Source organism: Vombatus ursinus, unplaced genomic scaffold (genome assembly GCF_900497805.2).
Source record: "Vombatus ursinus unplaced genomic scaffold, bare-nosed wombat genome assembly UNPS02007284.1, whole genome shotgun sequence".
Classification (NCBI taxonomy): Eukaryota; Metazoa; Chordata; class Mammalia; order Diprotodontia; family Vombatidae; genus Vombatus; species Vombatus ursinus.
In genome coordinates, this window is record NW_020947062.1 from 25,246,894 (window position 1) to 25,264,883 (window position 17,990).

The 17,990-nt window shown below is 39.2% G+C and overlaps 1 protein-coding gene across 1 annotated transcript in view; it reads right to left on the minus strand.

The window, feature by feature from the left end:
• Positions 1 to 17,990, minus strand: part of KLHL3 (kelch like family member 3) — a 168,717-nt gene that overhangs the window by 18,574 nt on the left and 132,153 nt on the right. The window contains exons 9-11 of the mRNA XM_027849272.1: positions 7,658 to 7,775; positions 2,201 to 2,398; positions 1 to 26 (exon numbers count right to left, since the gene is read on the minus strand). The exon at positions 1 to 26 is cut by the window's left edge and continues 76 nt beyond it. Coding sequence (XP_027705073.1) covers positions 1 to 26; positions 2,201 to 2,398; positions 7,658 to 7,775 — 342 coding nt within the window. The remainder of the gene's footprint in view (positions 27 to 2,200; positions 2,399 to 7,657; positions 7,776 to 17,990) is intronic.

Below are 17,990 nucleotides of genomic sequence, written 5' to 3' on the forward strand. Positions count from 1 at the left end.
TCCCCACCCCTGCCCTAAACCTTTTCCTTACGCTCATCATGACCTCTACTCTCTCCATACTTTCCTAGGTGATGACTTCTGCACTGGATACAGTCTCTTCCATTCTTAATCTCAACCTCGTGGTGAACCAGTTCAACTCTACAGTGTCTCTTGGTCTCGATTCTCTTGCCCCCTTTGTTACACAGATGTTCATGACTTGCCAAATTCCAGCCATGGATTACTACCATCAGCCCCCTGCTCTCCACATGCTTCTGAGTGGAGCTGGAAGAAGTCATAACATCATGCAGACTAGGTCCACTGCAAACTGATGTTCTTTCATCTCAAATGGGCTCTCACTGCAGCAAGGCAATCCTATATCTCCCTAACTAATTGATTTCCTATCTTTCTCACTACAGCAGCTATTCCAAACCTTATCTTCTCTCCGAAAGCCCCCCACCGTACTCTCTACCCCCACCTTGAGCTGCTTCTTCTCCCTTTTTCATCATCTTAAAACCCCTTGACATCATTCCCTATTCTCTTTTCCTTTCCCCCAGTCTATAATAATGAAGTGGTCCTTCTCTTTGCCAAGGCCAGTCCATCTACATGCATCCTTAACCCCATCATCTTCTCCAGCAGATTGTTCGCACTATCATCCCTATTCTCCCTCTAATCATCAGTTTCTCTATCTATCCCTCCTTCCTTCCAAGCTGCCTCCAAACATGCTCGTGCCTCCCCCATCCTTAAAAAACTACCATAGTTTCCATTAACTATCATCCTATATCTCTCCTTCTCTTCTTGGCTAAACTCCTGAAGAAAATTATCTATGCTCAGTTCCTCCTCCCCTGTCATTTCTAAACTTCTGCCATATGATTTCTGATCCTATCGTTCAACCAAACCTGCTCCCTCCAAAGTTACCAATGACTTCTTTATTGACAAATCTAATGGCTTTTTCTCCATCCTGATACTTTCCTGAATTCTCTGTAGTGTCTGACACTGTTGATTACCTCCTAGATACTCTCTCCTCATCAGGCTGACACTTTTCTCTCCTGGTTCTACTCCTATCTGTACAACTGCTCCTTTGAGTCTCATTTGCATGGTCTTTATATCTGGTTCATGTCCACAAACTATGATGTTCCTCAAGGTTCTGTCCTGTTCCCTTTTCTCTTCTTCCGCTTTACTATCTTGCTTGGTGATCTCATCAAGTCCTATGTTTTCAACTGTCATCTCTATGCAGATGATCCCCAAATCTATATTTTTAGGCGTAGTCTCTATCCTGAGCTCCAGATCTGCATTACCAGCTGGAGTCTGTTACTTCTGGAATTACTATTTACCCCCACCCCACCCTGCCCCAAACCCTCTTCCCAACGTCCCTATTACTTTTGTGAGCACCACCCTCTCAATCACTTACATTAGCACCTTTGGTGTCATCCTTTACTCCTTGATCTCATTCATTCTACATACTTAATCAATTGCCAAATCTTGCCACTTGTACCTCCAAATCATCTTTCACGTACGTCCTTTTCTCTCTACTCATACAGCCACCGCTCTATGTCAGGCCCTCATCACCTCGCAACAGGACAACTGCAATAGCATCTTAATAAGTCTCCATGCCTCAAGTCTCCGTTCCAATCCAAAATGGATTTTCTGCTGCCAAAATGATTTTCCTAAAGCATAGATCTGACTATGTCACCACCTCCCCAGTAAGCTCCGCTGGCTCCCATTACCTATCTCTAGCATGTAGCGTTGTGTCTGGCACAGAGTAAGTGATTAATAAATACTCATTGATTAACTGATTCATAACCCGGCCCTGTCCTATCTTGTAGTCTTCTTACTCCCCTTCACTCACTCCTCAAGGACAGAGATTTTTTTGGTTCCTTTTTAGCATGATGTTTGACACATAGTAATCACTTAATGAAATGCATATTGATTGATTGATTGATCAAGAGAGAATTTATGTGTCTATGGGGACAAAGTAAGTCTGTGGTGAAAAAAGAGAATATGTGTATGTAAGTGTGTATGTGAGACAGAGACTAAAGATGAAGAGACACAGAGAGGATGGGGCAGAGAGAGAGAAAGTGCATGGATGGGTAAGTGGTTACACTAATGGGTAGTTGACAAGAACTTTGCCGGGGAGGAGGATAAGGATCTCATTACTGTGCTTAGGCAAACTCATAGACATCTCCTAAACCACAAGGGGAAGAGAACAGTTCTAAAAGCCCACCTGTACTCCCATCAAAGCCCCCCACTGCATAGAGGAGGTCATTGAGCACAGCTGCGCCGAGTGTGCTCCGGCGCTCCTGCATGCTGGCAATGGACGTCCACTGGTCCTTCACACCATCATACACGTCAACAGTCCGGACACGAAGGGAGCCATTAAAGCCCCCCACAGCGTAAACACTTCCAGCCATGAACACCACCCCTGAGGAGCAGGAAAATCAAAGGGTTCAAGTTAGCTCATGCAACGGCAAAGAGAACTAGTCAATTCTCAAATGTACAGTACAAATAACATTAATAAAGCACAGAGAGGCAATTGGCACCGTGTCCAAAAATGGAGAGCTCATCTTGGTGTTAGGAAGAGCTAGGTTCAGGTTCACATCCTAGTTATGTGACCATGGACAAATCATTGAACCTTAGGTCCCCAGGCAACTCTGAGACTAAGAACTTATAGATGGACTGACCATGTACATAAGTGTCTCCATATTGGGAGCTCCTTACAATGATGAAATCCTAGTTTGGGACTAAAAAAAAAAAAAAGGAAAGCAGTGCTTGGTTCTGTGAGAGATAGATATAAAGCTCAGATAAGACATCATGGCCACCCTCAAGGAGCTTATAGTATAGAATGGGAGTAAGATAATAATACAGGTGGCTATAATACACAATATTACATAATAAGCACATTAGAGAATTATGCAACAAAGTGTTATGGAAGGCCTGATTTTCCCAGAAAATCAGGGAAGGCTTCAGTGGAGGAAGTGATATTTGAGTTGAGCGTTACAAGATGAATAGGATTTCAAATAGGCAAAGAGGAGGACATTCCATGTACAGGAAATAGTCCAGGCAAGGCATAGAAGCATAAGAAAAAAGAGTAAAAACTCTTCCCTCGTCTCTCTTCCTACCTTCTTTATTACAGTAGAGGGCACCACCATCCTCCCAGTCACCCAGGCTTGAAATCCAGGTATCATCCTCAACTCCTAACTCTCATCCCCTATAGCCAATCAGTAGTCAAGTGCTGTCATTTCTACCTGAATAACATCTTGCAAACATGCTGGTACAGACCCTCATCATCTCAAACTTGGACTATTGCAATAGCCAGCTGGTTGGCCTCCCTATCTCAAATCTGTCCCCACTCCAGTCCACTCAGTTATCAAATTGGGCATCCTAAAACACAGATCTGGCCATGTTACTCCCCTTTTCAATAAAGTCCAATGACTTCCCTATCATCCCTAGGATCAAATAAAATCTTCTGTGTGACTTTTCAAACTCTTCACAACATGCCCCCTTTCTACCTTTCCAGTCTCTTATACTTTATTACCCTCTAAGTACTCTGCAATCCAGTGACAGTGGCCTCCATGCTATTTCTAGAACAAGACACTCCATCTCCCAACCCTGGGTGTTTTCAATAGGCTGTCCCCTATGCCTAGAAGGCTCTCCCTTTTCAACTTCACCTCCTAACTTCCTTGGCTTCCTTCAAGTCCCAGTCAAAATCCCACCTTCTGCCAGAAGCTTTTTCAAGTCCTCCTTAATCTTAATGCCTTCCCTCTGAGATTACTCATAATTTATCATGTATTTACTTTGTATGTACATAGTTCTTTGCATGTTATCTCCCTTGTTAGACTATGAGCTCCCTGAGGATAGGCACTGTTTTTTCATCTCTTTGTATCCCTAGCACTTAGCACAATGCCTGGCAAATAATAAGAGCTCAATAAATGCCTGTTGGTTGTTTGATTGATTGAAAGGGGAAGAAGAAGAAATACGACACTAGCATGGATAGTCCAACACATCAGATAATCTCAAATCATATCTATTACTTATAGGGTGGTGGGGTTTTTCTTTAAGCGTTGCCTTTTTAAATTATCTATAGTCATATGAAAAAAATTCTCTAAATCACTATTTATTAGAGAAATGCAAATCAAAACAACTTTGAGATACCACATCACACCTACCAGATTGGCTAACATCACAAAACAAGAAAATGATAAATGTTGAAGATGTGGGAAAATTGGAACACTAATGCATTGTTGGTGAGGTTGTGAACTGATCCAACCATTCTGGAGAGCAATTTGGAACTATGCCCAAAGGGCTATAAAAATGTGCTTACCCTTTGATCCAGCAATTGCACTGCTAGATTTATATCCCAAAGAGAGCATAAAAAAGGGGAAAGGACCCATGTGTACAAAAATATTTATAGCAGATCTTTCATGGTGGGCAAGAATTGGAAATTGAGGGGATGCCTGTCAATTGGAGAATGGCTGAACAAGTTATGGTATATGAATTTACATATTTACATATGGAATACTATTATTCCATAAAAAATGATGAGCAGAGAGACTTCAGAAAAACCTGGAAAGACTTGTATGGTCTGATGCTGACCGAAGTGAGCAGAACCAGAAGAACATTGTACACGCTAACAGCAACATTTTGCGATGACCAATTTAGATAGACTTAGCTCTTCTCAAAAGACTCATGGTGGAAAATGCTATCCACATCCAGAAGAAGAACTATGGAGTCTGAATACAGATCAAAACATACTATTTTCTATTTTGTTGTTGTTGCTTTTTTCTTTCTCATGGTTTTTCCTTTTTGTTCTTATTCTTCTTTCACAATATGACTAATGTGGAAATATGTTTAATATGATTATATGTGTACAGCCTATATCAGATTGCATGCCATCTTGGGGAGGAGGGAGGGAAAAGGGGGGGAAAATTTAGAACTCAATCTTATAAAAGTGAATGTTGAAAAATAAAAATAAATAAATTTAATAAAAAAGAGTTACTTTTTTAGTTCTGTTTTATGGAGGTGAACACTAAAATGGATATCAAATTTTACTCAGGCTAATACCTTCAAGGATCTGTGTTTGCTAGGACCAAAATACTTATCATGTTGTGACTAAACTGATGTCAGCGGAAAGACACACAATCTATAACTAAGCACTTATTCAGAACCTTTGGTAGACTTGGTAGGTCCTTCCAAAGTTTGTACTCCAATGACATTTAAGCGTTTGAGAATCCAGGGCTCACCTCTACATCATAATGAGACATCAAAGGACAACTTTAGTGAAGACTAATATAATATACATTTTTATTTTCAAAACTTCCCTTATTAACTCTGATTAATAAAATGACCATCAACGATTCCAGAGGATGATGTTGAGCCAAACTACTGACAGGAAGGCTGACAAACTCAGGCTATACGATGAGATATATATTTCTAGACATGACCAGTTTGGGAATTTGCTTTTCTTGACTATGCATATTTGTTACACGGATTTTGTTTTTTCTACTCACTCCCCCCACAATGATGGAAGCAGGCAGAAGTGGGAGGGAGGGAAAGTAAATGCTTATAATTAAAAAAATAAAATTAATTTTTAAAAATTATTTTATTATTGTTCTCCATAATCTCATCATGGGCAATTAGGTGATGCAGTGGATAGAGAGCTAGGCCTGGAGTCAGGAAGACTTGAGTTCAAACCCAGCCTCACACACCTTCTAGCTGTGTGACCCTGGGCAAGTCAGAGCTAGAGAAGGAAATAGCAAACCATTCCAGTCTCTTTGCCAGGCAACTAGGGTTAGGTCAGACACAACTGAAACAACTGAACAACAACAAATGTCAACATGGCATAAAATATAAACTCCTTGAGGTGTGGGAATTATGGGAATTGAGTGAACCACAATGACTCCATCTTTTGACTCAATTCTGGATCTGGCTCAGTCCTTTTTCATTCAATTTTGGGTCTAGTCCAATTTCTGTCTTGTGAGAAAACTTTATTCAGTCATGGGAATTATGAGAAAACTTTATTGCATTGTTTGAACCTAGCCCCATGTGGCTGGGAAGCTGGACCACATTTACCTGTTGCTTAGAGAGGCTTAGCTAAGCACCTAGGTTATGCTGACCAGAAACTCAGTCAGATCTGAAGAAGGAAGCAAGGATTTTTCTCACAATTATATATCTCAGGCAACCTATGTATCTTAACTGAAAACTGGCCCCATAGTGGTCAATCAGTTACTGTTTCCATGTTCCTTTGATTAAGTACTAACAGTTGGAGGGAATGAGACACCTCTTTTTCTGATTTCAGGGAACTGCACCTGTTCGCTCTGCCTGCTCCCAAATCTCTTTTTCTGATTTCAGGGAACTGCACCTGTTTGCTCTGCCTGCTCCCAACTCTCAAGATCCCTCATTCCCCTCCCAACTTGGAAAGCCCCTAATCTTTCCTCCAATTAGAAATCAGATTACCAAATTTGGATCCTGGTTTGTATCCTATTCACTGTTTTCTTTTACTTAATTGGTCTTATTTGATTAATTGCTTACAATATATAAAAATCTGTCTCACTCTGTATTCAGGGTCTTTAGACTGACTGGGGAGTCATTATTAGGCCTGTTTTGATAATAAATTGCATGGCTAGGATTGTGTTTCCTCAGTTATTATTAGTTATCTACCATGGAGGACAGAGACTGTGGCTTTTATCCTTACATCTTAAGCACCACAAACAGCAGTTAGCATACAGAAGGCGCCAAATAAATGCTCTCTGAATGGAATGGAAAAGATGCCCAGTTCCTAATGGCTAAGAGAGTGCAGCTCGGGTCCGTCCTATCAATCTGGAAAAGATTCAAATATGGGCCCAGTGATGGACTCTATATTGTCCAAGCCCAAGCTAAATGGAGAAGTGTTTGTTAATGGAGTGGTTCTGGGATCAAGAATTTTTCAGCTACAGTAACTTCACAGTCATGAAGGGGTTATAACCTACCCAGAATACAATGCTTGGAATATGGAAAAAAATACTGAAAATAAACTTATAGTTCCAGAGCACATAAGATCATAGACTTAAGAGTTAAGTGGGATCTGTTCATGGCGGTGGTTTTTTAAAAATTTTGTCTTTGTACCCCCAGAACCCGGCACATAGTAAGTACTTAAGATGCTTGTCGACTCACTCACTGACTGACACAGTATGGGCTTAATAAATGCTTGCTAAATTAGTTTGGATCAGTTTTAATTCAATCTTCTTATTTTACACATAAGAAAACTGAAGCCCAGAATGACTAAGTGCACTGCCAAAAGTCACACACTTAGCAAGTAGCAGAACTCAAATTCAAAACCAGAGCATAGAATCATAAGATGACAAATGCAGTACTAGAAGAGATCTTAGAAGTTGTCCATTCCAAAGGCCTCATTTTACAAATGAGCAAACTCGGGCTCAGGAAAGCTCAGTGATTTGCTCAAGGTCACAGAATAGTGAGTAGCAGAGCCAAGACTGGAACCCAAGAACTCTACTCTGGGTCCAATGCTCTCCTCTCCACACCAACCAGCCTTTCATGGTGCCTCCAGCTATCAGGGGAGACAGCCCTCGATCACGCCTCTGAGAAACAAGGGAAATAAGGCTGAGAAGGAAGTTTTTTAGGACAGCCAAGAGGTACAAGGCAATGGTTATGTCATACTGCAGCTCCTAAAAATCATTCATCTGACCTGCTCTGCATCTCCTTGAAGGAAGTTCCGCGATCTGATCCCATCTGTCCTCCTCAAAATCATAACATTCAACACTCCGGATAGCTTTGGGGGCTTGGCCGCCCACCACAATCATAACCTGCAAAGAGAGAAAAAGGAAGCATTAAAACAGCATCCCAGTATCTAGTTTGACTCTATCATTTACAGTTGGGAAAACTGAGGTTCAGAGACTAGAAATGATTTATCAAGATCACATCACCAGAGTTGGAAGAAACCAACCACTGCCTCTCCTCACCCCCTACATTCCATTCAAACATCTTTTTTTTTTTTTACTATGCTAAATATTCTGAATGAGGGAAGTAAGGGCAATTGTATTCACAGCAGAGTCTCCATACTTAGACTAGTTGTGAACTAGTAGGTGGGTAATTAAAAAAAAAGTCTGGCTAAAAAAAAGGGAGCAGCAGATCCAGGAGTTAAGGCTGGAAAATAGGGTCTGAGTTGGGTAGCTTGACTTTGACTAACGATGATTACTCGTAAGGCTGATTTTCAATTTTTTTAAAAAGTAGCCATTTTAAATTGGCATTGTTCTACTCACCCCTACCCCCACTAAACTAAAAGTAACATAATAAAATAATAATTTTATATATACATACGTACATCTGTGTGTGCATGTGTGTATGATGAAATAATATTTGTAAAGCACTTAATACAGTGCCTAGAATATAGTAGGAGCTATGTAAGTACTTGTTTCTTTCTCCCTTACATATTTACATGTCACTCGCTTACCAACAATCCTATGAAGTAAGTAGTAGAGGTATCATCAATCCTATTTTACAGATGGGAAAACTAAAGCTTAGGAAGGTGAAATAATTCACTACTATAATTCACCGAACCTGTTCCCAACTGCATTTGTAGCATACAGACAAGAAAGAGTCATATGTTTACTCTAACCACATATATCCTCACTCCTTCCCCACCCACACTTCAGACTGGAGCACAGAGCTCAAAGAACGTTGTATATTAGGACTGGAAGGGACCTTAAAGTCCACCTTCTTCAGATTTCTGGTGAGGAAACTGAGGCACAGAGACATGAAATGGTGAAGGCAGGTCTTCTTCCTGTAAGAACACTACACTTCACTGCTGTGGGATCAGATACAATTCTTTTATCATCTATTAGATTTAATGATCATAATTACAGACTTTTATATAGTGCTCTAAGATTTGCAAAGCAACTTACTTATGTTTTCTCAGTGATGTACACAACAACGCTGTAAAGTAGATGCTACTATCGACCTCGCTGTATAGATGAGGAAAGGTCTCTCAGATGATAAACATTAGAGGCAGAAATTAAACCCAGATCTTCCTGACTCCATGTCCAGCACCATCCACTATGCTATGCTGCCTCCTTGTCATTTGAATGTCCTAGCTACCTATCTACGGCACACAAATTACCAACGTTCAAAAAAATAGAACACAGCAAAATATAAACTTAATGCTGAAAGCATACTGCACTTAATTCAAAACTTCTTTGATGGTTCAAAAGGAACTACAGCATTTGCAGAACCTTAGGTTCATTCTCTTAACAGCTAGATGGTTTCCTGGATAAAGCAGGGACTTAGAATCTTCCAGGAAGACATGAGTTCAAATTTGGCCTCCTATATTCACCAGCAATGTGACCCCGGTCAAGTCATTTAACCTCTGTCTCAGTTTTCTCATATGTAAAATGGGAGTAATAAAAATACCTACCTCAGGGTTATTTTGAAGAAAAAAATGAAATAATATTTATAATGTGCTTTACAAACCTTAGCCATTACTACTATTACTAACATTAATACTGTATCACTGACCAGTAGATGTGAGGATATGATGGTTAGTAGAAAGTTACAGAATGGTAGATAAATCAACAAATCGGAAAATATTTACTAAGTACCTTCTACCAAGCCAGGTGGTACTTGGGTGGTTCAAATACAAAGAATGAAAAAAATCTCTACTCTCAAGGAATTTTAACTGGGGAAGAATGAGGAGTCAAAGAAAACACTGAGGTTACAAACCTGAGAGACTGGAAGAATGATGGTCACTTCAATGGGCACAGGGGAGTTTGAAATATGAGTGGTTTTGAGAAAAAGATAACGGGTTTTATTGTGGATATGTTGATTTTGGAGTATCTCTGGAACATCCAGTTCAAGGTGTCTAATAGGCCTTCATGATACAGAACTGCAGCTCAGAGGGGAGACTGGGGCTGCATACATAGATTGGTGAGGCATCGGTATAGAGTTGATAACTAAATTCATGGCAGCTGATGAGGTGACCAAGGGAGAGAGTACAGACAGAAGAGAAGAGTTCCCAGGGCAGAGACTGACAAAAAAACCACAGGGAGGAGACACGATAAGGATGATGAGACAGCTGAGGATACTGAGAGGTAGCAGTTGATGAGCAGCAGGAGAACAAAGAGAGGGTAGTGTCACAAAAACCCAGAGAGGAGAGAGGATACAGGAGGCAGTCAACAGTGTCAACTGCAGTAAAGAGGTCAAGAAGGATGAAGATTTGGTCAAGGATAAAGAGGTCAAGAAGCATGAAGGAAAAAAATGCCCATCAGATTTGGTAATTAAGAAATCATTGGCTTAAAGGGGTCACATAACCAAAAAAAAACAAAGACTAGACATTTTCTCCATTCCACATTTGCTCTAAAAAAAATTCCCCAAAGAGGAATTACAGCTAAATCCACAGAACTAGAAGCAAGAAGTCCAACAAGGTAACTAATCCTTAAAGTACTCACTTAGAACCTTTTTCCCCAAAAGTTACCATGCTCGGGCAGGGCACATACAAACTAACCCATGGGATTTTGGTTTGGAACCCACTCAAGTGTTTCTCTCTTGCTTCCAGTGTGTCCTGACAAGACATTTCCTCCATCACATTGCAATAAGCAACAGTCATGACTCTGCCCAGCCATGTGAGGAAGACAGAAGGGATTAGAGTAAGAAATCAGGCCTCCTTGGGCCTGAGGCAGCCCCTAAGGTAAGAAACTATAAGGTTACAGAGATTCTACCTATAACCTACATGCAGAAAGTTGAAGATGCTGAATCAACTCAGCAATAGATCTAAAGAACTGAGAGAACTGGGGCATGGGAGCAGCCCTGGTACTGAAAGAAAGGAAACTGAATTCATATGGAACCAGTTACTTAGGTCAAGGGACCAAGCTTAGTGAGAAGTACCAGGGATATATCCACCATCAAAGGAAGAGTCAGAAAGTGGGAAATATAAGAGAATATAAAAGGAACATAAGGAAAGAAGACTAAAAATCACCAAAAATTTAACGAATAATAATTCAATTAAAAACTTAGAGCACAGGGGCAGCTAGGTGGTGCAGTGGATAGAGCACCAGCTCTGGAGTCAGGAGGACCTGAGTTCAAATCCAATCTCAGACCAGACACTTGACACTTACTAGCTGTGTAACCCTGGGCAAGTCACTTAACCCCAATTGCCTAAAAAAAAAAAACTTAGAACACAGCCAGATTTCAATAGAGATGATGCTAAAATTAAAACAGAGGATAGAGTACAAAAAAATTTTAAAGATTACGACATCTCTAACGAAATACTGTAAGAAAAAAGAAACTAAGTCAACATCTGATGAACCATAACACGATGTTCCAAAATGATTTAAAAGCAAAATGAAAGTGTTACTAGAAGTTAGGAGGAAACAAATTTCAGAATTGCTAATCTTCATAGGAAAAATAATTAGCTTAATTGAACACTGATAGACATAACCCACATAAATAAAAGTTCTTTAGTAGGTCCTCAATAATTTTTAAGAGTGAAAAGGAGTCTTGAGACCAAAAAGTCTAAGAACTACTGCTTTAAAGGAACCACAGACAATGAACCAACATAATTTTTTAACTTATATGTTCCAAACAGTATAACATTTAAATTCAAAAAGGAAAAATTAACTGAACTACAAAAATAGCAACATGATAATAGTAGGAAAAAGTATAACAGAAATAGCAAAGAAAAGCTATAAAACTGAACAAACTGCTGGAGAGCTAAAAAAAAAAAGCAAAACAAAACAAAACAAAACAAAACAAAAAAAACCTTTGGCACTGAAAGGAACCAGTAAAGAATATGCACATTTCTTAAAAGCATTTTTTTCCCCTCAGAACCACACTTCTTAGAACCATTTATCATGACACTTTTATAAAAACTGATCACATATTAGGGTAGAATAGAATAGATTGCAAAATAATTGCAAATGTAAAAAGGGAAGAAATTCTAAACATACCCTTTATAGATAATAAGCCAATAAAAACAGTAATCAATTAAAAGAGCACAAACAACAGACACAGACCTAAATGGAGACTTAATAACAGAACCCTTAGAAATGAGATTAAAGAAAAAAAAAATCAAAGAAGAAAAACTAATAGTTATATGAAAGACAATGATAAAACAACATACCAAAATTTCTGGCATGTAGTCCTCAGAGTAAAAAGTATATCCCTAAAAATATATATTAACAAATTGTAGAAAAAGAAAAGATTAATAAACTGAATATACATTTTAAAAATCATAAACCCAACAAACCCTAAAAACACAAAACAATAAATCTTAAAAATGAGAAGAAAAATAGATAAATTGAAAAAAGATTCTACAACTGAAAAATAAAACTAAAACCAGGTCCTTTGAAAGGCCTAACACAATTGGTAAACCTTTAAACAATATGATTAAAAAAGAAAAAGGCATACAAATCAGATCAACAAAATAAGAGTAGGAGTGGAAAAGGAGAATGGTCAGAATGGTACAGGACTGAGGCTTGGGATGGGAAGAATAAGACAGGTTGGTGGGGATTTTAGAGTAGATAACAGTGTGGAGCAAAACTGGTTAATTATAGGGTTGAGATCAGGAAGGGAGGAAAGGGAAGTAAGAGCAAGGATAATGGCCTGAAAAAAAAATACTGAAGAGTAGAAGGATTGATAAGAATGAAGAATAGGTGGAAGGATAAAGCAGAGGAAGTGATGGAATGATAACAGGTTATGGAAAGATAAACAAAAGAGTTTTTGATTAAAGAATTGGAACACTTGTGGTTAATGGTGAGATCTAGGGTGAAGGAATTGGTTCATGAGATTTAAGGTGATCAAGGAATAGGGAGGTTAGGGAATTTGAGGGAATATTACCATGGATGGTGAAGTTCCCAAAATAAGGGCAAGAGTTATAAAGAGTTATAAAGGAAAGGAAACTTGTGAGCCAGCTGAGCCAGCTACTGAGCTCCTTGAGAAAGGAAGGGGACTGACTTGCAGGCTAGAACGCAACAGTCACCATGATCTGAATAGAACAGAACTTAAAAGGAGTAGAGGTTGCTAAGTGATGGTGACAAAGAGGGAGTCTAGAAGTGGTAGTGGGGAGGCAAGTAGTATTCAACTCCCCAACCAGGACCAGTGTGCCAGGGATGAGACTGAAGGTATTGGAAAGGTTAGGGAGGATGCAGTGTCAGGTAAACCAGATCTCAATGAGAACAAGCAGATGGAAAGAGTATGAGAGGAAAGAGGTCCAAAAGGAAGGCAAGTTGGTTCTTTATGAAAAAGGAATTTCAGAAGGCACAGCAAAAGTGGTTGGCAGGGTTGGATTGGGTCATGAGCAGGGCAGGGATAAGGAGGATAGGGATAAGAATGATAGGTTAGGGTTGATGCTAATATGCTTCTAGATGTTCAGTGATAAATACAAGGACAGGGTGACTAAGAGATGGTGAGATTGTTGTTGTTGTTCCCAGTCCATGGAAAGTCTTTTTACTGTAGGAAGGAAAATGTTTACCTAATAGAGATTAGGGAGTTTTTTAAGAAAGACTACCAGACTCAATAGAGAAAGTAATTTCAGAGCAAACTCTAAGCACTTAAAAAAATGCTATCCTAGTTATTATGAGGATCAAATGTGATCAAAATGAAGTATTTTGCAAATCTCAAAGCAACATATAAATGTCAACTATTATTAGTATTGTTACTGTTATTATTATTATCTTGTTCTCATCTTTTTTGATGGAATTAAAATAGAAATGCTCTTGGGATAATTAACTATCCTGCTATTATTCCTTTATGTTTAAGGTTTTGTGGGCTATTGAACAGTCTTTTATGTTGTTGGATTAAAATATTAGGATGTAACCTCATCCTCTGTAATTATGATATAATGCTGACATCAACAAGGTAGGCATACTGCACCATTTTCCCAAGAGTGGTGATGGCCTCCTACTGGCCATACTCCCTCTTGTAACCAAGGTCATTTTGGGAAATGGCTGATCAGAATAAGGGGATGCAGTATATGTCTGCAGAACAGAGCAAACCTAAATGGCAGGAACAGTGTGACATAGGGGACCTTTTCTTAATAAGAAGTCAAAGAACCAATAAGGACTTATGCCCTCAAACCTTCTGCCTGATGGCTTGACCTCCCAGTGTTCTGTCCAACTCAGTAGGGAGAGGTCATCTCACCCTGCCTACAGCCTTTACCTGAAACTCTTCTACAAAGACAAATCAGAGATACTCAAGTTCTTCCAATCAAAAAAAAATGTCATTTAATGTCCTTAATGTCACTTAAGGGGGGAAATGATGAAAAGATATGCTAAATTAACCCCTGCTTCCAGTAAATTTCCAAAGGCTCCATTTTCATTTCCCTGGAACATCATTTTTCCCTGTTGCCATCTGCAGTGTGGGGTGATGTAGGAGTATTCCTTGTGCCTGGGAAATGTTCTCTGGTTGTCCATGGCAACCCATCCTAGGGTGATGTTATGGTTGGTATATGTGTGGGTTCTGAAATTATGTTGTTAGCTGTTCCATCTTGAACGTGTCAGTGTGATCTGTGCATACACAGTTTTGTTGGGAGCGTGGGGTGCCCTCGTCATCCTCCCGGGAAACTACAGAAAGTTGCATTCCTCCAGTGACATAAGACTGTGCAGACAGGAGAGGGGACATTGTTGAAAATTATCTGAATCCTGTTCCTTTCACCTAATATTCACTATCTTTTTTCTCTCACCATCCATACTGTTTCTAAAAGCCCAGCTCTCATTAATTTATCTGGATTGCAATGATGCACATTAAAGTTTCTCTGGCATCAAAGTCCTGCTGAATGCTCCAATTGCTCTATCCTAATTACACATTCATATCTGACTTCTGTCCAAAATGTACCTACCCCAACATTAATGTATGACATTAATCACTTACTCTTCTACTGTTTTTGTTTGGTCATACACAAATCCCTAATAAAGCATCTGAATCAGCACATAAATCTTAAACCATAGGCCATTTCCCTGAAGTTTTCTCTGTATAGAATCTAACATAATGCCACATAGGATTAAGATAACAGATTTAGAGCTAGAAGAAACTTTTGAGATCATAAAATCCAACCCACTCCTTTCACAGAGGAGGAAATGAAGGCCAAGAAAAGTAAAGTACTTGCCCAAAGTCACATGAGTAATTAATTGCAGAAACGGGATTCAATCTCAAGCTCTCTGACTGCAGGGTCCAGTACTTATTCTTCTGTACTGCATACTTAAACAATTAATAAATATAGTCAAGGAAATTAGGCAGTACTACAGATTATCAACAAATGGAATCAGCTTCCAAAAGGCATTCTTCAATTGGTAAATGAGCAAAATTTGAAGATCAAAAATAAAACAGTTCTCAAAACAAAATAATAATTATAAACTATTAATAGCCATAAATCAGAAGATAAGTACAAGTCAAAATAATCAATCAATAAGCATTTATTAAGTGTCTACTATGTGTTAAGTACTGGGGCTACAAAGAGGCAAAAGATAGTTCTTGTCCTCAAGGAGTTTACAGTCTCATAACAGAAACAATCATGCAAACAAATATACACAAAGCAAGCTATATACAAAATAAATAGGAGATAACTAACAGAGGGACAGCACTGGAATTAAGAGGGATTGGGGAAGGTTTTCCATAGAAGATGGAATTTTAATTGGGACTTAAAGGAAGTAGGGGAGGTCAGGAGCCAGAGAGGAGGAGGGAGAGTGACCCAGGCATGGGAGGCAGCCAGAGAAAATGCTTGGAGCCAAGAGATAGAATATCTTGTTCATGGAACAGCCAGGAGGCCAGTGTTACGAGACTGAAGAGTACACGTAGGTTTGAGGAGTAAGGTATAAGGAGACTGAAGAGGTAGGAAGGGACTAGGTTATAAAGGGTTTTAAATGTCAAATGAAGCATTTTGCATTTGTTCCTAGAAGCAATAGGAAGCCATGAGAATTTGAGTAGTGGGGTGACACAATCAGACTTGCACTTCAGGAAAATCACATTGATGGATAAATAGAGAAAGGACTGAAGTGGGGAGAGGCTTAAAGTAGGAAGGTACACCAGAATGCCATTGTAATAGACCAGGTGTGACATGATAAGAGCTTGAACTAGAGTAGTGGCAGTATCAGAGGAGAGAATAAAGTATACATAAGTGGTAGCCTCATACTCAACAAATTGGCAAAGATGACAAAAGATGTTAGTAATCAATGTGGGAAGAATTGTGGAAAGAGGCATTGTTGTTGGGGCTGTGAATTGGTACAACCATTCTGGAAAACAATTTGTAATTATGCAAATAAAGTATCTAAACTGTCCATACCTTTGACTCAAAGATTCCACTGCTAGGCATATACCCCAAGGAGGTTACTGGCAAAAAGAAAGACTCTCTATACACCAAAACATTTATATAAGCACTTTTTGTCAAAGCTTAGAAAGGAAACAAAGTGGTTGCTCTTAGATGGCTAAATAAACTAGGGTATATAAGGGAATATTAATATGCTATCAGAAACAATCAATTCTAAGAACCTAAAGAAGTATGGAAATATTTTTACGAACTGACACAAAGTAAAGTAGAGACCAGTAAATATGGTAGAGTATGAAGTAGCAGTCCAGTTCAGCTCTTTCCTATATCTCCTCCAACAAAGACCTAGGAAGAGCATCAGAATCAGTAATGACAAGAAAATTCAAACAGAAAACACAAGGATTAGTAACAGAAACAGAAGCCAGCCAGCAGCTGTGTTGCTCAGACTCCAGAGCTGGACCATGGATCCAAGCATGGGGCCAGGGAGGATCTCAGATCAAACCGAGGGCTGTACATTACGAGAAAGAATAGATCCAGCTCATACCTAGGCTGAGGCTGTATGCTGGTCAAAGACCAAGAACAGAGGTGAGCAGCTGTGTGGCACTGACCCCAGATAAGGATTGCAGATTCCATCAATAGACCTAAATTGAGGTCTGCAGCTGAGTAATGAGGACAAGGAGCTCAGACCAAAGGTGAACCTGAAGCTCTATAAATCTGAACCTGCCAAGCCTCCAAGCTACCTGACAGAGGTTGAGGTCAGCAGCAGTTTACTGAAGCTCCAAATATACGGGCAAGTCTGTAGTTGTGTCAGTCAGATCCAAACTGGAGTCAAGAGGTTGCAAATTTCAGACCAGGAAGATAACAATCAAATCTCACCTTAGATCAGATGCTTAAGGTGAGCCGAAAGATTGCAGGATCCTGGCCAGAGTTGCCTCTGAAATTCTTGAAGAACATAGCATTCAATATCAAGAGCACGGATCCCAGAGAAAACAAATCAGGACCAAATAAGCTAACATTCCCTCCCTAAGTGCACAAAGTCCGGCCCTAACATAAACTCTCAATCTGTAAAGTAAGACTAGAAGGATGAGTAAACAAAAAAAAGACTCCCATGATAAAGATCTAATAAGATGTCAGGGATGCCCAAGATATAAACCCAAAAGAAGAGAATAACTCCAAAATATCTGAAAGCAAAGTCTCAAAGAAAAGCATAGTTTGCTTTCACAAGGTCAAACAGAACTGTGATGCCAAACTCCAATAGAAATGGAGGCCACTAAACTACAAAAGATCCCTACAGGTTGCATGTTGACTTAGAAAACCACTTATTAACATTATCTATGTTCTATTGTGTTTTTATGCATTTTGCTAAATGTTTCCCAATCACATTTTAATCTGATTCATCCCAGGGCATGTTGTAGACTGCATATTTGACACCTCTGAGATATAATACCCAGGAGAAACAAAGTTTTAAAATGATATATAAATGGAATGAGAGTTACTAGAGGAAAGAATCTGAAATGAAATAAGAACTTTAAAGAAAAGACTTGAAGGCAAATTAACATCTTAGTAAAAGAGGTACAAAATCTTACCCAAAGTAAGTTAAGAATAGACCAAATAGAAATTAATGACTCCATGAGATAATAGGATCAAAGTCAAAAGAAGAAAAGAGAAAGAAGGGAGGAAAGGAAGGAGAGAAGGAAGGAAGGAAGGAACGGAGGGAAGGAAGGAAGAAAAAAGAAAGAAAGAAAGAAAGAAAGAAAGAAAGAAAGAAAGA